General features: G+C 39.3%; 1 protein-coding gene across 1 annotated transcript in view; it reads left to right on the top strand.

Moving 5' to 3' along the window:
* The first annotated feature begins 8,135 nt into the window (after positions 1-8,135).
* ADCY2 (adenylate cyclase 2) overlaps positions 8,136-23,747 on the top strand; it is a 378,366-nt gene continuing 362,754 nt past the window's right edge. The window contains exon 1 of the mRNA XM_090276238.1: positions 8,136-8,576. Within this exon, the coding sequence (XP_090132364.1) occupies positions 8,352-8,576 (225 nt within the window). The 5' untranslated portion in view covers positions 8,136-8,351. The remainder of the gene's footprint in view (positions 8,577-23,747) is intronic.

Raw genomic sequence — 23,747 nt, 5'->3', positions numbered from 1 at the left:
ATACTTCACAACTCCTTTATCTCTTAAATTTACCACCAAAATACCATTTAAAGAAGATAAAGAAGCCTAGTGGATATTTTTCTACATCATCAATATGGAAAGTTAGAAAAAGAAACTTCTAACTTAGATTTGTAAAATTTTATCCAGAACAGACAAAATTTTATGCATTGTTTTCAAATTAAAAACCACTAAATATAACTACATATTTCTGTCTCCATCTAAGAAAAACAAATACATTACTGTAACTGGATACTTTAATTGCAAACTTTAGATCTTAAGAAAATTGGCTACTTGGTGCTTTAATGAGGCTTGCTATAAAGCAATTTGAATCAACATTGAGCAACCTCCATGCTTAATATCTGTTTTCTATATTTTAGTCCCAATAGTTTAATATGAACATCTTTACATTTTCCAAGTATTTTTTTTTTAAATGAGCCTTCCATTTGTTGGCTCTCAGAGAAAATACATTTAGAAGTGAAGAGCAACTCTACCCCAGCAGGGAAGAGAGATAGGTTTTTCATGTATTAGTTATTAGACTGTAATGTAATAATGAGGATCTAGGTTTAAGATTGCCTCTTTATTCCTTTAGCCTGCTGAGCGTGAAAATGTCTTCAACGTTTCCAAGTAACAATGTAAATACAGCTTGTCTAGATGGAGTTGGTACGTTACCGTATCTGGCCATTTGGAGGTTATTTAATCTAAGGCAATTGGCCCCATGAACTCAGCAACCTCCTCCCAGCATTTTCCCAGGCAGCACCTGGCACTGGAGGCGGAGTTGAGGGCATGCAGCTCAGGGGGCTCCAGTGCAAGACAAAGCAGATTCTGTCTCCTCCAGCAGCCCCAATCGATTCTCCATTTGAAATATCATTCGTTACTGTGACAGTATTTTCCTCAGCCAGTTTTTATATTAAAATGGAGTCACTATATATGTTCATGTTTAAACATTCTATTTAAGAACTAGTGAGTGTTTAGAAATCCTTGTCTATATTGATAGAATTATCATGCTTTTGTAAAAAGAGACTACAAAATGAGCCTGGATGTTTGCCTTTTTAGGATTTGAAAATATGGTGATATTTTTAGAAATATGAATATAGTGCCAATAGCAAACACCTGTCTACATGTAATCTCCTCAGGACCCGGACAACATTTCTATCAAGTCAAGTTCTGATTAAAATAATGCACTGACATTATTTGTCAGTTGTCCTCTTTTTTTTTTTTTCAAAAAAAAGGATGACATTACCTTGTATCTTCAGTCACACAGTCATTCATTCATTTAACAAACATCCTATGTGTTTTGCAAATTTCAGGAATAGAGATATGTAACAGCGAGCAAAAGAAACAAAATCTCCTCCCCTTCATGCATTTACCTTCTAGTGAGGGAAGACTTCAACACAAAAATAAGTTTGTGTCTGTCCGGTGAGTTGCCATGGCACACCACTGAAATATTCTCCTTCTTGCATTTATACCTAAGGGAAAAGAGCTTGCTCTCAAATGCTCATACGCAAACTAACAAACTCTTTATTGGGGGGGTGGGGTACAGTTCACTTATTTTTATTGAATTAAATTTCCTCCCTCTTGACCTGAAAATGTTGACTAAAATCCAACTCTTTCCCCAGCCCAGGGTAATATTAACATGTTAGAAAGATTCTTAAAACTATTGGCCCATTCTTCTTACATTATAAATAAATAAACTGAAGCTCAGAGATATTTATGACTTCTTGGAGAATTTACAGTTGGGATCAGAGATAAAACAAAAACCCAGCACTTTTAAGAAAGTAATTAAAAGAATATTGACAATTATTCCAACAGTGTGGAATAACACAAGCAACAAGTTTGATTTATTTTCATATTCAAATGTAAAATCATGAATCAAACAGTGGTAGAGTGACTTAAAATCTTAAAGGTATCTGAATTGAATGAATTCAGACTTGGGTAAAAATATACATGAACTATGTCTTAGCATTGTTTTTTATAAGGACCATTTCCTCTCTTCAAAGTACATTATTTATCAATTTTACAGTGTAATTAATTTATCCTTTCATTGACTATTATAAGAGACATCTAAAAGAATATAAAAATAAAAGTCGAGGTATCCGAATTATCCACTTAAGCTTGCTTACTAAGTGCCCTCTTCCTGTACCTCCCTCAGCAACAGATTCTGAGCACACACCTCTGCTCCATGAGTCATTGGTTTTAGATACCATTCTCTGAGCAAGAGAAGGAAAATCGATATTTTTCACAAGGTTGCAAAAGTGTTGGAGACTGATTAGTCATTAACCTCTTCTCCCTCCTCCCAGTTTTTATGGAAGGAATTCCAGAGTCTCAGTGGATTTTTAAAAAAAGTACTAGTAGCAAACTTTTTAAAAAAATGTTAAACCTTTTATTTTTGTTGTTTTTTTAAGTATATTTTATTGATTATATTGTTACAATAGTTCCAATTTTTTCCCCTTTGCTCCTCTCCACCCAGCACCTGCCTCCCCCAGCAATCCCCCCCCCAAGTCCATGCCCATGGGTTGTACATACAAGCTCTCCCACTTCACCCTTTCATATATTCTTCTTCCTTTTTTAAATAAATAAATGATTAATTATTTTAACAATAAAAAATAACAATTCCTCCCTCTCAGACTTAAGACCCTTTATAATCTTATGAAGGACACTGGGAGAAGCTCTCGAGCTCCTCTAGCTGCTTCAAGCTGGACATAGTCATTGTCCTACCTACCCTTGGGTCCAGAAATCCCTAATAAGAGTAGGGGTGTGGAGGGGAGGGTGGCCTTCCCACATGCGGAAGGATCATGCAGACTCCAGGTCAGTTAGTTGGCTGTCCCCGGACAATGGCGTGCTTGGTTTAATAGGCTGGCATCCTCGCTGTATTCTGGGGGCAACAGATTTGGCAACAGGAATGTTAAACCTTTTTTAAAAAAATATTATTTGTTTATTTATTTATTTTTAGAGAGAGGGGAAAAGAGAAAGAGAGGGAGAGAAACATCACTGTGTGGTTGCCTCTCACACGCCCCAACTGGAGGGACCTGGCCTGCAACCTAGTCATGTGCCCTGACTTGGAATCTAACCAGTGACACTTGGCTCGCAGGCCGATGCTCAATCCACTGAGCCCCAGCAGCCAGGGCACTAGTAGCAAACTTTAAAATGGCAGCAAGGTTTTCTGGAAAGTCTGCTTCAAAAACGCTTGTACCATTTTCTCCCATATTCCAGGACCATAAATCCCAATAAGTCACCTGAAATCAGATTTAGAAGATGATTTTATGAAATATTTATTCCTATTTTGTCACTTGAGAAGTAATTTATCAAATGAGTCAAGCTAATAGGATCTTTCAAAGGTACATAGAGATCATTCCGCATCAGATGGGAAAAAAACATATTACTGTTACATTTAGTAACTTTTTTCTAATGTTCTGAAAACTGAACTGCAAAAGAGCTCCTAAGTGAGCGCAAAGAGTTAATGAGACTTCTAGGAGCCATAAACTGGCTATGGTTGTGTGGTTTCTGTATCCACAGAGTCTGGTTCAATAAAAATGTAAATGTTATCTGGGTACACAAGACATATTTCATGATGATAATGAATCTGTTGACATACTGTTCATACTTTATTATATAAACTTCAGTGATGTATTTGCCGGAGAGAAAAACGAATACACAGGGAAATACTCTGTGCACAGCCCTTACAATACGCTTTGGGTTGGCACATGTCCGTGTCTGTCCTTGGCACACTTTGCCCGCCCGCCTTTATTTAATCAGAGCACTGCGACTTTGGGAGGAGCATAACTCCTCCCTGATGGACTGAGCTAATCTAACTGGATTTGGAATAGGAACTAGAAGACGAGTTCTTTCTAAAGCACAAGCCACCGATTCAAAAACCTGTCCTGCAGCATGATTACTTACCAGATTTATCATCAATCAGGTGTGTCACAGTATGTGTGAAAGATGACCTGATTAGTAAGGTAGAGGTGGTCTGTGGTCCCCGCCTGCTTGTCCTCCAGCCTGCAGCCCAGAGGCTCTGCACGCAGCAGGCAGAGACCAGAGTACTGTTTAGTGTCACCAGCTGGCAGGACCGGCTCTAATTTTCAGGGCACAGGGCAAAATGAAAATGTGTGAATTCTTGTTCAAAAAGTACTAAGAATTTCAAGATAGTGACAGCGAGCCCTTAAACCAAGTGTAAAGCCCTGTGCAATAGCACTAGTCACAGACCTATATGCCTGCCTGCCGCCTGCTGGGTTCTGAGGATGGAGGGCTGCCCTCTAGTGTTGCAAATAAATAAATAAATAAATGAAAATAAAGTCTCCTTCCTAATGATTATTCTCTGTCTCCCTCTCTTTCTTCAAACTTCCTCAGGCTCAGTTAAAGCTTCCACAGGTCGCTTCTTTGTGCATTCTGTCACAGATAGGTTGACAGGGAAAGAGTTTACGAGAGAATCCTGGCTCTCCATGCCTTATCTTTGGCGTAGGAGCCCCGCTACCGCACAGATACGGAAATGAAGCAGATGGCTCCTTGGGGGTCCTTTAGTTGCAGGAGTCTGTATTTCACACTCATGGCTTTGTACCAAAGGACATTTTCCATTCTACTTCATCCTGCTTTGGGGTTATTATTATTTTTTTTCTTTCAAATAGAAACTGTTTTGGACTTTTAAAAAGGCATACTTGGTCAATTAATTAAAAAAACACCGATGGAATAACTATGATGATTGTGTTGGTTCACATTTTATTTTGTATTAAGCATAATGCAAACAACAGAGTTCCCCATAAAAATAAGCACCAAAGCTAAAATTAAACAAGAAAGCCCAACAAAACCTTAGGGAAGTTTGACATGTCCTTGATTTTTATATTATATCCCTTCCACAACCTTTTTCTATGATGATGAAATTTAAATTGGGGGAAGTTAGGGATGAATGTTGATTTTTGTTTGTTTTGTTTTTTTGTAGCCTTCTTTTTCAAAGTAGCACATTGGAAATTCCATAGGTACTTTTTCCTCTCTAAACAACTGGCACATGGTAGTAAAAAAAATTTTTTGTTGTTGAATGAACTAATGAAAGAATAAGTGATAAAGATGCCGTAGAATTAAGTGCAAAATTCCCTCCCTTCAGAGTCTAATTATAGTTTGCCCCTGTAATTACAAAATTCCCTAAAAGTCTTACAACCCTTTTAACGTGTGGTGCATATAGATACTGGTTGTTAAAAATACCTGACTTCCATGCTAGAATTGAAGGATAAAATAATTAATCCTTTACTTTTTCCTCACAAGTCTTTCAGTTCTTTCTCCAAGACACCCAAATTGCAGATTATTTACTTTATCTTTCCTCTTGGACAGGTGAAAGCAGAGGTCTATTAATACAAGGGGTAAAGAAGTAGCAGGAACTGGAGAGGAGATGAATGAGTATGTTGCTCCGACAGGAAAGGACTGGAAATGTGCATCTCTGCCCAGATTGTGGCCCCAAGAAGAAAGATTCATTTGATGTGAACCAAGAGAAAGAACTTGCTTAGACTGACTCCAGATAGTCCACCCATGTATAATAAAAGTCTAGCAGCCATTTGCTGAACGTGGCTTCTCCCACACTCCATATGCCGGAAAGAACTTCAGACCGAACTCTTGGCTTCCTACGCTACGCCCTGCTCATTTACCCCAAGCTGGAAACTATTGTAAGGGCTTTACTGGTTTCCTCTGTTGACCAATGGACAGTGACCCACCCGCCACCTGAATCAGAATTGTCCCATAACAACCAATCAGGACACATACTGACTACCAATCAGGACTATGAGAGTCTGACCAATCAGATGTGCACAGATTTGGCTTCCTCATTTACATAAAACGGACCTAATTGTAAATCTGAGCCAGCACAAGGAAGCCTCCCCATCTGGGGAAACACAATTTAGGCTGCTGCCTGAATCTGTGTCTCCTAGACTGCAGCTCTATTTTCTCAAATAAGTATTAAAAAAAAAAAAAAACTTCATTACAGTTTAAAATTAATCTTGATTTACAAAACCCAGAAAGACGCAGAGAGACCTTGGGCGGAACTGGGGAAACTGTGGCGAACTTTCCACTCAACCGTGTCTCCTTAGGAGAGATCAGGTTCTGGGTGTTTGTTAAGTGCAACTTGTCTTTGCAGCTTGCTCTTAGAACCACCAAAACCCTACAACCCACTGGTACAAAAGAAGGAACTGAGTCCAGCGGGTGAGGTTTAGACCAGCAGGAAAGACCGAGATTGTAATTATCTGATTACAGTTGACAGTCTGGGGTGATGTGAAAGGCAAGGCAGGCAAGGCAGGGTAGGGGCTTGGGTCAAGTAACCCAACAGAAAAGAGTGTTTCATTCTTCTACTAGGACTGGGGGAGTGGGGGTGGGCGATACAGGCTGTGGGAGCAAAAGAAGACATTGGGGGGACCTCCCATCCATTTCCTCCTTCCATTTCTTCTTCTCTCTAGGTCTTGAGCAGAAAGGCAGACCCTGGACCAGGTGGAGCCCGGTGGGGTAGGACCCTGGGCCAAGTAACCACTGTTCCACACACTCCCGAGCCAAGCCCCTCTTCTCTCTCCTCCCTGCTTTGCCCCACCACCGCGGGTGGCAAAGCTGTGCCTTTCTCCGCTGTGCAGAATAGGCATTATATGCTGCTAAAAGTACTCCTTGGAAGGCTCACGGTACCCCCTGTCTGAGCAGCTGGGGTCCTGATCACCGGCACACAGCTACACAGATGACAATTCCATGCTCAGGAGGGGGACAGAGCAGCCCGGGCAGGCGGCAGGACAGTTCAGGAAGGTTTCTGAAAGGTATGACGTGCCAGAACTCAAAGCCCCAAGCGCTGGTAGTCTACTGGAAGAAGCCACACCTGCCTACCTCCCTGAACTACTGTGCCTTGGATTCCTTAGGCTTTGGGAGATATGAGATTTGCTGGTCTTTGGGCCAGACAGCACTCAAATATGAAAAATCCTCCAGAAGGATGGGCTCCTTTGGAAGACCAATGATAAGATCCAGGGCAAGAACCGGCAGTTTCCACTCCCAGGCTTGTCAAGAGGGGACGCTGCCCCCACGCGGCTCCAACTGCGTCTTTGGAGCTTCCTGCCAGTCCCTCAAGGTGCCATGGAGGGGGTGAATCCCAGAGCCCCCACCCCTCCCCTTCGGCGCCCAGCCACGCTCCCTTGTCGCGCCCTCGGTGCCGTTCCAGTCAGGCAGAAGGGGCTCCACGGAACCGTGACTGGCCAGAGGGTGCCCCCTAAACCTCCAATACGGAAAACCTTAGCCCACTGGGCACCTCCGAAGTGTGACTTAAGCTGAAAAGTGCAGGACGCAAGTGAGGCTGCCTCCCGTGGACGTGGCAGGGAAACAGCATTTAGTCGCACCGATCTCACTGCTTCATTGCTCATCGGGGGCTGTTCTCTGCTAAGAGGACTCCTAGCGTCCCAGTCCTTTCCGTCCCTGAGTGATGTGCCCCTGCCCTCTGTGAGAGCGGACAGGAGTGTGGGAAGCCCACACCCGCTGCGCGGAGATGAAGAGGTGGGTGGGAAACCCCTACCCACTAAGTGTGGGGGGGGGGGCGAGAGTAGTGGAACCCCAGTTCCGTGCCTCCAGATAGTGAAAAGGAGGAAGTGCCCGCTGTTCTCTGAGTAGAGGGTACTCAGGGATGGAAGATCTCCTCCTGTCCTGCTCAGAGATAGTGGAGGAGAGTATGGGAGCACTGCTCCACTCTCGCATCCCACCATGAGGTTGGGGGCACTGGAGGATGGGAGTACCCCTCCCTGTTGCGCTGGAAGCTAGTGGAGAGGAGGCCTGGCGCCCCCGCAGCCCGCTGGGAGCAGTGGCAAGTGGAGGGGGGGGGCAGGGAGTGGGAACCCCTAATCTGTGCTCTAAGGTAGTGGAGAGGAGGTGGACCGCGCTGTGGATGAGGGTGGGAGGGCGGAAGGAGGGGACACCCGGGTGAGGCGCGGTCGGTGCTCCCCCCGCCCCCCAACGCCTCGCCGCCCTGCTTCCTGCATTTCTCTCCATTCGCCAGCCCCAGCCTCCTCTAGCTCGGCCGTCGGGGGGCGGCGGTGGGTGGAGGCCCGGCTGCGCCACGAGGGGTGGGGAGAGGCGGGCCGAGGGCCCCCTGTCGCACCCGCCCCCTCCCGCGTGGTGGCGGCAGCGGCAGCGCCGGGAGCTGCCCCCCGAGGCCGCCGCTTAGCCCTCGCCGGTGCGTCAGCGCCCAGCCCGGGGCGACGAGCTCCGCCCGCTCCGAGGCCCCTGCGCTCAGCTCAGGGCGCGTGAAGCCCGGCGGCCAAGGCGGCGCGGGGGTGGGACGCGGGCGGCGGCGGGTGAGCTGGCGGCGCAGCCCGAGTCCGGCTCGCTCAGCCGGCGCCCCGCGAGCCGCCCCGATGTGGCAGGAGGCAATGCGGCGCCGCCGCTACCTGCGGGACCGTGCCGAGGCGGCGGCGGCAGCGGCGGCGGGCGGTGGCGGCGACGGGCTGCAGCGGTCCCGGGACTGGCTGTATGAGTCCTACTACTGCATGAGCCAGCAGCACCCGCTTATCATCTTCCTGCTGCTCATCGTCATGGGCTCCTGTCTCGCCCTGCTCGCTGTCTTCTTCGCTCTTCAGCTGGTAAGTGGTCTCCCTCCGGGACCTTTCCGGCTCATTCTAGGTCTCGGAGCAGAGAGGGACCCGGCCCGCCTCGCAGAGCAGCGTCCCACCCGGGGCGGCCCTTCCCCCTGGCCTGGCTCAGGCAAGGGCAGCAGGCACGAGAAAAGTTTCCTTGGACGGTTCTGCCCCAAATAAAGTTGCCTTGGTTTTCACCAGGTGGACCGCGGGGCGTGCGTTTTTCCATCTCTGCGCACCCGCAGGCAAACTCCGCTGAGCTCTGTACCCACTCCGCTGCCTGCCACATCCGCTCCAATAGGTCTCCATCCAAATCAGCCCCGGCTTCGCGAAGCCACTGCGTGGCCCCTGAACTGGTATTTCAGTTTAAAATGAAAGTTATTTAATTCTAAAAATCCTGCCTTGGGAAAGTGGTTAATAAAGAGGAAAATGTTTTTAAAAAGTACATTATTGTACATCTTTGCTTTACAGTCTGTATGTATTTAGTCCCATAGACAGAAAGGGATGAGGTGTTGACCTGTTGTGAATCTGCATCTTCCGAGTGTAAGTAACAAGCGTCAATGCTTTCCAGTTTCTAGAGCCGTAGTTAACTGTGTGTACTGTTTTGTGTAGGTTGTTAAAGTGGATTTCATCAGCAGAAGTACCATGCACCTAACAGCTGATGCCAATTTTGTCAATTTGTATTTTTCAGGCAGAAACCCTTGGCTTGCTCCATTGAGCAATGAGAGAAAATCTGTAGATGGCGGTAAACTTCCTATCACTGATCCTTCTGTTTGGTCAAACTTTTGCACCGCCTATATGTTTGTGCAGATTTTGGGCCAGGCATTGATTACCCAGTGAGATGTTTCTGGGTAGTGGTTAATCTGTGGATGTCTCCAGCATAAAAACACACGTTTTTAGCTTAGACTAAAAATATGAAGCTACATTTGTGTCCACTGAGTAAAGAAGTGGATGTTTGCTCATGTTTCACTCAGTGTGCAAAATAGCTGTCTTTGCTATTTGACAGTTTGTTTCTGATATACTGAGCCAGATGGTGCTCAAATGTTATGCATTGGAAAACTTATCATCATGGGGTCTTTTTAAAAAGTAGAATTTTCCTTTCCTCCACAGTACTGAAAGGGTGCTGTCTTCTGCTGAACACAGTGAGGTCAGAATTAAAAACAGAGTGTAGGAGATCATACTTAAGGCAGAGATCCTGTGTTTTGGGTGTGAGTTTAAGGCAGTCCTCACACCCTTATAACCAGCCCAGCCTCCAGTGCTCCCTGGAGGGCCTCTTTATTTCTCTTCACTTTTAGGACCAAAAAGGACTTGGAGAGAGACTTCTTTCTGCTCAGTCTCACTGGCAAGAAGCCTCTCTAAAAGCATCTCCTTTTTGTTCCAGTACTTTCAGGGAAGAAGACATGTCAGTTTTCCTCTGGAAATCTGTTTTGCCAGGACATAGCTGCTGGTGATTCTGTTGAATCTGTAATGCGAACCTGTTCTGGCTTGTTCTCTTCGAAGTGGAAAAGGAGGAGCAGGTGATGGCCTATTTATAGTGCCATTAATATATTTAAAGGCAAGTGGGAAGTTCGTACCTCTTCTGCACACACCACTTTGTTTGCTATGACACGGATTTCTCATTTTTTTTGTCTGCCTTCGTATAGATGTTCCTGAAAGGGTCAGTCAGAGATTCAGTGGAGTCGAGCTGAAACCTCTGACTTGTCTTGATCTTTGTATTTGTGTTTCCTTTACACAGTTCCTTTATGTTCCATTTCACTTAATGCAAATACTGGAGTAGTTTCCTTTTTACAAAGTTTACACAGGCATTTCTACTTTTTTTTGATCAATTATTTTCACACTTTGCCGCCATTCAGCTACATTGTTTTAAGCACAAAATGGGTACTTCCCATGGCGCGGCTGTAGCCAGGCTGCTGTCCAGATGAATCCTATTCTTTTTGCTATACCTGGTCCATCGTCTGACTACTATGTAAATCCTTCGAGGTGACAGGCTGTGCAGAAACATTCTGGAATCAGGGAGGGTGGTGGAAAGGTGGGAACTGGGGCTGCAGCCAAGTGGGAAGTGGGAAACTCTGGGACAAATAGGCACATCTTCCAAAAGGGAAACTTAGGAGGGGCTGGGACAATTCTGAGCTCCTGATGATTCATTTATCTTTTGCTTTTAGTGATATCATAAACAGCAGTCCCTCTTTCCAAAATATGTTCCCCATCCAGATGGTCAAAGCGGTTGCAGTAGGGGCATTGGAAGGTGGGGCAGTGTTAATATAGAGCAGGGCTCTCAACGAGAGGGGCAAGTTCATTTCTCAGGCTGACTAGGGCCTGGCTTCTTGGAGCTCTTCCTCAGGAGATGGAAACAGCTGCTTGGGGCTGGCCCAGGTGTTCACCTTCCAGCACTTCACTAGCATAGCTAGGCTCTGATGTAATTCAGGAGCTCAGCAGATCTATGTTTGCTGCCTGAAATCTTGGACAGATTCCTTCTTTCCCATGAATCTGCTGGATTTTGATTTTCATTTGATTTCCATCAGTTTTTGTAGTAGAAAAAGTCTGGCAGTTTTCTTGATGTATACCCATAGATCTGAGAACATTTGGATTGCAAAACCATTTCAGTATCATTTCAGTAAACTGATTTTTTTGCTATATGTAATTGCCTTTGTATGAAGTGATTGAAAATATCTTTTACAAAAAAGTAAGCTTTGTCTTGATTTTGTTTTTCCCTAAGTGATATTATTCAGAAACTAGTTTCCCTTAATTTCAATACAGGGTCAATCCATGATTCTGCATCACTGATTTTGACATTAAAGTAAACCTCAAAGTATTTTTATTGTACTGTAAAAATAAATTCTAAATTGAAATTCCACCATCTTGCGTAACATGCTATATAAAAAGCTATTAAATAGGGTTAACCCATATTTGTTAAGAATTATCTAAACATAAAAAAGTTAATAGAACTCATGATAGTATGGCTAGAATTATAATATTCTCTTTAATAATATGAAAATATTTTCCATTGCTTCTCATGGACATTTTAAATGATAGTACTAGGTGTGATGAGCAAAATAAACTTTGCCCCTTGCCTTGGAAAACAGGGACTTAATGAGACCAATTTTAAGTAGTTTAAGTCTTATGATGTCACTTCATTTTCTAGGACTGCTTTTCATTACTGAATGCAAGAATATTCTTTCTCAGAATTAAATTCTTTCTCCTTTATTATGTCTCAAATGCAGATGGCTTTTCTCAAAATTTGCCTGTCATTGTTAGGAAAGGTGTATATATATATCTGTATAGATACATATAAATATATAGATACACACACACACACACACACGTATTTGTCAAAATAGCAGCTGGCTTTAGTCAGATTTGTTTTGGCTAAATTTTATAATTAGAAATAGTCAACATTTCAATTAGAATGGAAAAATTTTGTTCCTATAAGTTTTAAGTGGTCAGATGGTACACTAGAATAAATTGTTTTTGTGTTTTTTTTGGTATGATATGGAAAGCCATATAAGAGTATATACTTTTATTAAGTATAAATATGATTTTGAATCAGAATATAATCTACCTTCTTCCCTTTACCATGATTTAGCTTGCAAAATCTTTAAAACAATAAGCATAAGTACTTTTTATTACAAATCAAATTTCCAGTATCAGGTATTTTTCTATGGGCTGATATATCAGAGTGTTTCTTTTGTCTATATATAGAGAAAGAATCATAATTCTTCCAAAACCAACCAGTCAACCAACAAACCCAATCATTGTAGGATGAACTTGACTTAATTATTGCAGACAACATTTCAGTACCCTCTGTGGGTAGAAAGGTGTCAATGGGAAGAAATCAATCCTTCAACCCTTCTTGGGAGGTGGAAGGCTGAAGAAGGCAGGTAAATGTGCCTGTCATCTCCTAAAAATCAGGAATTCTATGCATACTGTCTCTAGTCCTGTAACATCTTTTTGAGCATTTCTATACCTGCAGGAAAATATTAGTTGAAAGATATTTGTAATTTACAGCCAGTAATTCACTAAGTCATTTCATTTGTAATTTAACTGTGGTATAAACAAAAGACAAGGAAAACTGTAATTTTCTGCAGGAAAGGTGGTTGCAATTTAGAGGGCTAACAAGAAAGGACTTTGGAAGCATCCTATGGATATTGAAGTGCGTAATTAAATATATGCACAGTACCTTTTTTTCTTTATTTAACAAAGACAGAGACTGTAGTGGTTAAGAGCATCTATCTGCATGGCATTTTGGCTCTGTCCCTTTCCATCTCTGTGATCTTGGACAAATGGTTTAACCTCTCTGTGCCCCAGTTTTATGTTTGTGAATGGAATGGTACCTGCCTGCTAAGGTGATGGTCCAAATTAAAACATGTGAAGCACTTAGAATAATGCCTGACCCAGCATATGCCCTCAGTAACTACTGTAATTAGTGGGTCTTCTGTAGCTGCATTTCCACTGTTGCTGGGAAAGAACACATAGCCACACAGCATTAGAGCTGGAAGGGCGCTCATTCTACAGATGAAGAAAATGAGACCAAAGGGGGTTAGCTTATTTTTTCAAGATCATGCCATTGCTGTGATGGTGCCAGGTACAGCACATTTGACTTTTCCTGGGTGAAGTTTTCTAGAGCTCGCTACAGGTCTAGAATGTCCCTTTCTGGCCCTGGAACAAAAGCAATTTTCTTGTTGAAGTTTCATGCTGATGTGAGCATCCTCAACCTTCATTCTATGTAATGGAGTTATATTTACATTTGCTTCTCTTTAATGTTAAAAGAATCTAGGTAGAGATGCCTCCTCACAATGAACTCACTGAGAGGGGGCATCATTTATTCTCATTTTGCTGAATATTTCCACTGTATTCCCCATTAAACACGGGATCCCTATGTGACTTTGCTTCTGTTATCTGAGCAGTCCCTCGCATAAACACTGTGGCATGTAAAATCTATTCCAATTGAACTGTTTGTTAAACTTACTGATGTTTTTAAATCAAGGTTTCTATTTAAGAGATGAGAACACTGCTAGAGCTGATAGATTGCTAAGTTAAAGGGGTTTATGGTTGTATTAACTGGTATGTTTGATCGGTTACTGTTAGTGATAGGAGTGTCAAAGCCAGGTGTTTGCATATAATTCACTGGTACACTCGTCCTTTCTAGAACTTATTATTGGCATGGGCACAATGTTGAGTTCTAGAGCTCACACAGTCCAGCCTTGGCTGAGTGCCCTGTCTGCATTGGTTTCTGCCTCTGACATCTGCAAAGCTCATGAACTCTACAGAATCATTTAACCGCTACATTACTGTCATCTGACGTGCAGGATAACTTTGTGAATCTGTCTCGTCTCCTTTACTAATTGTTAGTTCTTTCAGGGAAGAAGTGTAGCACTCCCCATATTTAACATAGCACTAACTAGTTTGCAGGTGCTTAATTAACATTTATAATTTATGGTGTAGGTTTGTTTTCCATAGCAGCTGTCTTTTCCATTATGTAGTCTACTGGTTAAGAGCACAAAACTTTGTTGATAGACCTGGATTCAAGTCTCAATTTTACCACTTAGTGTGTGTTTATGACATAGTAATGTATTTGCTGTAGCCTCAGTTACTTCACCTGTAAAATAAATTTAATAAAAGCACCAGGATCAGGGAGCCCTGTTGGAAATTGAGACAGGTCATAAGAGCATTTAGATTAGTGATGGACACCTACTGTACCCCATAAATATAGGTTACTGTTATATTTGTATCCTAGGGGTGATTCTTCATCAACGTCTCCTGTAGCTGTATTTCTCATTGAAAACTAATTGAGTACTAGGATTTTTAAACCTGGGTATAGAAGAACAGGGAATGTGTTCCTATTTATATGATATATGTTGAACACATAACTTTGAGCTATTGAAAAGGGAACAGAAGCAGAGACTGTTGAATTAAAAGTCACATTTTGACATAATTTAACATGCTCCGGCAGTAAAATTTCTGCCTACTTGACACTCATATGGACATTCATATTTTTCAATTTTGTTAGTGTTGATAATGTTACATAAGACATTTCCCATGTGATTCCTCAGGATCAAATGAGGAAGTGACACACCCTGGCAATTCTGGTTTGCAACCACCAGGTGCACTTGAAAGGAGTGAAAGAGTTGAGTAAGCTCATGTGTTTGGTCCATTTGACCAAATTAAAACTCCACTAATGTTGTTTTAATGCCCCTTTTGTACCAGGATATAATAAAAATCACAAGGAAAGGGGCTGAGGAGATGTTCAGATAAAGACTTCATTAGTCCAATTGTTGCTGGCAATGTTATAAATAATTCTCTTTATTACTTTTTTTTACTTGGGTTAACACTTCCATCCCCAGGAGCCAGACTCAGGTGACAGAGTGATGAACACAGTAATGCAAGCCTCAACCTGAAAAACCATTGGGAACAGCTTTGCCAACAAGTTTTATGAAATTGCCCAGGGTCCTAGAATGAGCGAAGATGCCGATACAAGAGGGAAAGAGAATACAGACCTGGGACATGACTATTAAGGATGCATATGGACAGTCGTATCTCCAAGTCGAACCAAGTTACTTAAAGAACTTGGTTCCTGAGTGGCATTTTTCAGTTATTAGCACAATTAAATATGTTATAGGAACAATTTATTGCATTGGAAACATATAGAATTAAAGTGTAATAACTTGTTTTTAGATCATTGAAATTCCTGAGATTTCTAAAGATGGTTATTATTGTCTGAAAGAGTCCCATGAATAAGTCAAGTCTCTAGGGTCACTGCCCTACAGAAAATAGTGGATCAACACTATTGTAATGGAACTCCTGACTACACAATCTTATTATTAGAACCTCCACCAAATGTTTCACCAACATTTTCTAGTATTCACCAGACACAATTAAGTTGGTTTATTAAAGCTAGGATTAGTCAGAGATCAAGGTGCTGGCTTCCATTCCTATGTGCTTATCCCCCACCCCAGCCAAGACTGAATTATTGTGTTTTAAATGTCCTGTATTATTTTTAAAGCTATACAAATAGAGGATAAAATAATTAAGATTTAAAGCTACTAGTGGTCTGAATTAGACAAAATTTTAGGCTAGTTCATTACTAGAACCAATATAAAGGTATTGATGTTTAAAATTCAGAGACTAAAAGAGATCAATCAGATAACTGCAAATGAAAGATATAATGAAGAAATATTAACATAGTGCAAACATATGGGAGATCTAATGTCTAATTTTTTCCTATCATTGACTTCCAATTAATTTAAATACACATAACATATGTTCTTCAGAATTGACTTTAGGTACACAAAATGGGATCTGTCATATGATTAATTTGATTAATTTTTGATTCTCAAGCACAATGCCTATTAATTTCTATCAGGTTCACTTACCTATTTATGCTGAAATAAACACCCATGAACACAGTCCAGAATAAGTCTATCTCCAATAATGTATTTCTGTCTGTCTTCTGCAGCTATCCCCATCCCCCTATGTAACAGCAGAAGTCAACTTCATATTGTGCTTTGTGTTCATCATTCTCTTTTTTTGTTCATTTTATCATACACATCTATCATGCATACATATATCACATAGGTATGATATATATGTAGTGTGAAATAGTGATCAAGATCCAGTTACATATTTTTTTCTTCATGGAGAATGAATTTTTGCTGAGCCATTTTAATAATTAATTTCCCACATCAAAATCCCATGTATGAGAGGTTTGTTATGGGCTGTCTCTTCTGTGCCATTGCTTACATTTTGTTTTGCTTTTATTCCTCAACACTGCACACTTGCACACACAGTATAATTACTAAAGCTTTACAATAACTACATTAATCAGGGCAAGAAACATGCAACTCCTTTAAAGGTTTCTTGGTTATTTTTTTGTTCTTTCATTTACACTTTATAATCACCTATGTCAATCTGCATATGAGACAACTCTATTGGGATTTTGTTGGTATCTATATTGAATCTATTGATTCATTGCTGAGAATTGATAGTTTATAGTAAGTTTTTTTATCCATGAAGGTGGGCTGTTTCTGAACCTCTACTGCATCCTGGAGGTCATTCTCCCAGCTCCATGGGGTGTTGTCGACAGGCATACCCTATAACTGAGTCTTCACAAGGTCATTTCCACCTTTGATCAAGGAAGCTGCTTTAGGGTGGTGAAGAAAAGGCTAAGACCAGTGAATCTCAATGGTGGTTTGGGCAGAAGCATTGTGTAAAGGAAACCAAAACCCACATCCAGAGTAAGTTCAGTTCAAGTGAGAGCAAAATGCTGCACCTTCCAGCATGGAAGAGGTGAACTGTAATCAGCCTGCCACAAATAGCTGCTGGTTCTCCAGAGGATGACGCGTGTAAGGGGCTCAGAGTTATGGTGCTTTAATTGTTTCTTTACGTGGTCCTAGTGTATTTTGCAGAACCAGCTATAATCCAGATCTGGATTTTATTTTCTCAGGCATAGGGAATTTTGTATGAGGACATGGATGCTGGGAGGAGAGAGAGAGAGAGAGAGAGAGAGAGAGAGAGAGAGAGAGAGAGAGAGAGAGAGAGAAAGAAATGTAGCAGGAGTAGAAGCTATGAGTTTCTGTACCATTGGTTTATGTAACTTACTTGTGCCTTCAGACCTGTCTGACCCTTAATTTTTGCATTCCACCTCCACTTGTGGATGGGATGCCTCTGTGCACACCCAACTTAATAGCGTGGTGGATTACATAACATTCTGTTAATTATGGACATCTCAGATGGCTTAAGGACTTGGTGCTCCATGGTTGATGTTCAGTGCCTTCTGGGGTTTGGTAATAAGCTAGCCACTGTTTCTCAAATAGAGAATGATTATCTGCAGAATTACTAAGAAGTCTTCATAAAGCACTGGTTTGGATGAAAAAGTAGGAGCTTTCAGGGCAATCTGCAAAGACAAACATGGCTAGGCACCCAAAGGGTGACCATGGTGGAGGACCTCAACGGAAAGGGCTTTGAGGATCTGTGTTTCTGTGTAGCTGTTAACTACTGAGCTTCTGCAGCCAAGAGTCTGCTTGGCCACTGTTTACCAGTGGCCAGAATTTGGGCAGAAGAGCAGGATATGGGACAAGGGAGAATGAGGACCAGCTGAAGCCTGCTTGGACCTCTGTGCTCATGATCTTATCTGACTGTGGAGATCTTAGGTAAGAACTAGCTCTACTTAGGTAAGAACTAGCACAGATTCCTCATCTGTTCAACTCTAAGAGCCATATAGAGAAAGGACCTCTGAAAAATGTAACTCCCAGCAAAACCAAACTGACCATAGGTTATTCAGCACAACTTTAAAAATGACCAGTCTCCCTCTGAGATCCATTTTTACTCTAAGCACAGTATTAATATGTACTGTTTTCATTATCCTTTTCAAATTTATGTTATGATTTGTTTTTCAATCCAAAAGTTAGAGTTGTGCTTTTTATCCAACAAATGTGTGTTAATTTTAATTTATACTTATGTGATAAACTTCTAATTTAAAATGATTGTGAACCAAGAACATGGGTCTCTATGATATTTCTTTTTAGAAATGTGTTTTGTCAAATTGCCTGGTACATAATTAAACAAAATTATTCCATGTGCACTTGGGAAGGATATTGTTCTTCCTAAGGTTGTCTGTAGAATTCAGCATTTGTCAATTAGGTCAGACTTACTAAATTATGACATTCAAATCTTTTGCATTATTTGTTTTGTTTTTGTTTTGTTTGCTTGGTCTGTAAATAGCTGGATGGAGGTGTCGAACTCTTCTACTCTTGGTACATTGACTTACTTTTACCTCTTGTTTTGTACATTTTAGTTTTAAACACTTTGAGGCTACTTTATTGGGTTTATAGATGTTTAAAATTATTATAATTGCCTAGGAATGGAGCATTTTATTATTTTTATTCTTAAAGTTATTTTTAATGAATATTTTGAAAGATATGAAAATAACACGTTTTTATCTTTTTATTTTCAACCTTTCTGTGTCTTTTTGCTTAATTCTGCCTCTTCTAAGTCGCACATAGTTGGGCTTGGTTTTATCATCCAGTCTGGGAATCTACATTTTAATTGGCAAGTTAAAACCACTTATTTCATTGTGATAATTGATATATTAGCACTTGTTTGTACAGTTTTACTTTTTTGATATCTATTTGTGCCAATTCCTTCTTCTTACTCTTTTATTGTTTCTTTTTCTTTTTCTTTTTTTGCTTGAATTTTTTCTTCTCTTTCTCTCATTCCCGTCCCCACCCCCCACCCCTCGATCATTTGGAATTTATGTATTTTATTTGTATTCTTTCAGTGGTCACCCTTGAACATTTTTCGTAATAAAAATTTAAAATTGGCCACTCTTGACACCTAGTTCATTAAATAACTTTGAAATACTTTATTTCTAGTTTTTCTTTTCCTGTCTCTATTAGTGTTATTATTAAATATTTCAATTTTGTCTTTTTAAGCCTAGAAATTAGACACTTATTATCATTCTTTCAAGTAGACAGTGTGTATTTGAGTGTACCAAGGTGTTTACCGTTATATTTGTTCACCTTTTTTCATATCACATAGTCATTTCAGAATTATTTCTTTAAAGTTTTTTTAGAGAAGATTTCTTTAAAATTTTTTATTTTTAAATTAGAGTTGACATTAAATATTATTTTATATTGGTTTCAGGTGTACAGCATGGTGGTTAGACAATTATATAATTTACAAAGTGATTCCACCCAATATTTCTAGTACCCACCTGGCACTGTACACAGTTATTATAATATTATTGACTATATTCCCTATGCTGTACTTTACATCCCTGTGACTATCCTGTAACTACCAATTTGTATTTCTTAATCCCTTCATCTTTTTCACGTGGCACCCCCCAAATTCTGCCCCCTTCTGGGAACCATCAATATGTTCTCTGTATCTATGAGTTTGCTTCAATTTTGTTTCTTTGTTCATTTTGTTTTTTAGATTCCACACATAAATCAAATCATATGATATTTGTCTTTGTATGACTTACTTCACATAGCATAATACCTTGTAGGTGCATCCATGTGGTTGCTAATGGTAAGATTTTGTTCTTTTTTATGGCCAAGTAATATTCCATTATATATATATGTACCACAGCTTTCTTATCCCCTTGCCTGTTGATGGACACTTGGGTTGCTTCCATAGCTTAATTATTCTAAATAATGCCGTGATGAACATGGGGTGCATATATCATTTTGAATTTTTATTTTGGGTTTTTTCAGATATATACCCAGAAGTGGAGTTGTTGGATTAAAGGTAGTTCTATTTTTAATTTTTTGATGAACCTCCTACTCTTAACCATAGTGGCTATTCCAATTTGTCATCCCACCAACAGAGCAAGAGGGTTCCCTTTTTCCCACATCTTTGTCAACACTTGTGATTTGTGGATTTATTGATGATAATCATTCTGACAAGTGTGAGGTGATATCTCATTGTGGTTTTAATTTGCATTTTTCTGATGATTAATGCTGTTGAGCATCTTTTATATGCCTTTTGGCCATCTATATGTCCTCTTTGGAGAAGTGTCTATTTAGTTTCTCTGCCTGTTTTTTTAAGTGGATTGTGGGGTTTTTTTTGTTGTTGTTGTTTTGGTGTTAAGTTGTATGCATTCTTTATAAATTTTGGATATTAACCTCTTATCAGATGTATCATTGGCAAATGTATTCTCCCATTCAGTGGGTTGTCTTTTCATTTTGTTGATGATTTCCTTTGCTGTGCCAAAGCATTTTGGTTTGATGTAATCCCACTTGTTTATTTTTTCTTTTGTTTCCTTGCCTGAGGAGATATATCAGAAAAAGTATTGCTAAGCAAAGTGTCATAGTTTACTGCCTAGGATTTCTTCTAAGAGTCGTATGACTTTGATTCTTACACTTAAGTCTTTAATCACTTTTGAGTTTATGTTTGTATATGGTGTAAGAAGGTGGTTTAGTTTAGTGTTTTGTTATTTATTTATTTATTTGCATTTTTCTGTTCAGTTTTCCCAATGTGATTTATTGAATAGACTTATCTTTCCTCCATTGTATATTCTTGCCACTTTTTCATATATTAATTGTCCACATAGGGATGGGTTTATTTTTGGGCTATTTTGTTCCATTGATCTATGTGTCTGTTTTTATGCCAGTATCAGGCTGTTTTGATTAATACTGTCTTTGTTCTTCTTTCTCAAGATCGCTGTGGCTATTCTGGGTCTTATGGTTTCATACCAATTTTTGGATTATGTCTAGTTTTGTGAAATATATCCATTAGTATTTTGAAATGGATTGCATTGAATATATAGATTGCTTTGGGTAGTATGGACATTTTAATGATATTAATTATTTCTATCCATGAGAACAGTACATATTTCCCTTTGTTATTATCTTCTTCAATTTCTTTCTTTAATTGTCTTTTAATTTTCCAGGTACAGGTTTTTTATCTCCTTGGTTAAATTTTTTTTTAGGTAATGTATTCACTTTGATGTAGCTGTAAATGGGATTGTTTTCTTCAGTTCTCTTTCTGATAGTTCATTATTGTTGTATAAAAATGAAATCAATTTCTAAATACTTATTTTGCATCCTGCTATTTGGCTAAATTTATTTATCAGTTCTAGTAGTTTTTGGCGAAATCTTTAGGGTTCTCTCTATATAGAATCATGTCATCTACAAATAATGAGTTTTACTTCTTCCTTTTCTAGTTGAATGCCTTTTATTTCTTCTTCTTGTCTGATTGCTGTAGCTAGGACTTCCAGCACTATGTTGAATAGGGTGGTGAAAGTGGACATCCCTGTCTTAATTCTGATCTTAAGGGAAACACTTTTAGCTTTTCCCTAATGAGTTTAATGTTAGCTGTGGGTTTATTATATTGAAGTACATTCCCTCTATTTCCATATTGCTGATAATTTTTATTATAAATCAGAGCTAGATTTTGTCAAATGTGTTTTTTGCATTTATTGATATGATCATATGATTTTTTTATCCTGCATTTGATTTATGTGGTTTTATCATGTTAATTGATTTGTGGATATTGAACCAAACTTGCATCCCAGGAATAAATCCCATTAGATCATGGTACATGATCTTCTTAAAGTATTGATGAATTTGGGTTGCTAATATTTTGTTGAGAGTTTTTGTATCCCGGATATTGGTCTATAATTTTAAAAAAAATGTTTTTGTCACATTTTGGAAGCAGAATAATTCTGGCCTCATGAAATGAGCTTGGGAGACTTCCATCTTTTAAAATTTTATGACAAAGTTTAAGAAGGATAGGTGTTAATTCTCCTTTGAATGTTTGATAAAAGTTATATGTGAAGCCATCCAGTTCAGGGCTTTTGTTTGTTGGGAGAATTTTTTTGATTGCTGAATCAAGTTTGTTGGTTGTAATTGGTCTGTTTAGATTTTCTGTTTCTTTTTCATTAATCTCAGAAGATTGTATGTTTCTGGGAATTTATCCATTAGTTCCAGATTGTTCAACTTGTTGGCATATTGTTGTTCATAGTAGTTTCTTATAATCCTTTATATTTCTGTGGTGCAGTTGTCAGTTTTTCTCTTTTGTTTCTCACTTTTTAAATTTGGGCCCTCTCTCAGTTTTTCTTGATAAGGCTGACTGAACATTTATCAATCTTGTTTATCTTTTTAAGGAGCCAGCTCTTGGTTTTATTAATCTTTTGCATTGTTTTAAAGGTTATTTCATTTACTTCCACTCTGATTTTTATGATTTTATTCCTTTTGCTTACTTGGTGCTTTGTTTGTTGTATTTTTTCTAGTTCCTTTAGATGTAAGATTAGATTGTTTATTTGAGATTTTTCTTTTTTCTTGAGGTAGTCCTGTATTGCTATGAATTTCCCTCTTAAGAATGCTTTCACTGAGTTCCATAGAATTTGGGTTGTGTTTTTATATTCATTTGTCTCAAGGTATCTTTTGATTTCTTTCTGGATTTATTGTTAACCCATTCATTGTTTAGTAACATATTATTTAGCCTCCACGTGTTTGCATGTATTCAGTTTTTTCTTGTAATTGATTTCTAATTTCGTTTTACTGTGATCAGAAGATCAAAATCATATTGTGATATGATTTTGATCTTCTTAAATTTATTGATACCTCTTTGTGGCCCAAGTAGAGAAGATTTTTTTAAATGGTAAATGTCAGCTTTAAATAATTATCACTGTCTATAAGTGTTAATATTTTTCTCTCTTTAAAATAACTGGTTTGTTGTTTATACAAGGTTGACTTATTTTTTTACTCATTAATTCACTATTATCTCTTGTACTGTTGAGATTTCTTCTCTCATGCTTTATTATCCTCTGTGGATGATCCTTACTTTTTGGTTGGATACTCTTAGGATCTTCACTTCATCTCTAATATTTTGTATTTTCATCATGTAAACATATTTGTATTTCTTTTTGTCTAACTGAAATTCTGGAGTTGGAGATTATTGATTTTCATTAGTGCTGCACAATCCTCAGATATTTTATGTCAAGTGTCTTCATTTTTTAATTCAGAGACTCCAATCAGACATATGTTATACCTTTTAATTTTATCCTTTATATCTTAGGGTTTCTTATAATTTTTATTTCCTTATCTATTTTTGCATTGTTTTTAAGCTCTTGGTTTATTGTCCAGTTCACTAATATTTTAACTGTTTTTTTCCCTTTAACCTAATTGTTGAGCTTTTATTTAGATGATTATGCTTTTAATTTTTACATGATTCATTTTTTTTTTGTACTTGATTGATTCCTGTTGTGCTATCATTCTTTATATTCCTTTAAAGATGTCATGTACAGCTGTTCTGTGTTCTCTGGCTCTCAATTTTGACATGTGCTTTCCTTGGAAATCAAAACCATTTGTTACTTCCATTGCACCATCATTCTTTTTTTATTACTTTTTATTTTTTGGTTTTTCAATTACAATTGTCCCATTTTTTCCCCATTGCTCCCCCTGCACCCAGCCCACCCCTTCTCCCACAATCTTATCCCTCCCCATTGTCCATGTCCATGAGTCATTTATACACATTCCTTGACTAAACCCTTCCCTTACTTATCCCCCTTCTCTCCCTCCCCCCTCCCCTCCATTGACTGTTATTCTGCTCCTTGCCCTATTTAGTTCATTTGTTTATGTTGTTCTTTAGTTTCCTGTATTAGGTGATATCATATGGTATTTTTCTTTCTTTGCCTGGCTTATTTCACTGAGCATAATTCTCTCTAGTTCCACCCAC

This window comes from Furipterus horrens, unplaced genomic scaffold (assembly GCF_987537825.1).
Source record: "Furipterus horrens unplaced genomic scaffold, mFurHor1.1.pri manual_scaffold_5, whole genome shotgun sequence".
Classification (NCBI taxonomy): domain Eukaryota; kingdom Metazoa; phylum Chordata; class Mammalia; order Chiroptera; family Furipteridae; genus Furipterus; species Furipterus horrens.
This window is presented reverse-complemented; position numbering and strand designations above follow the sequence as displayed.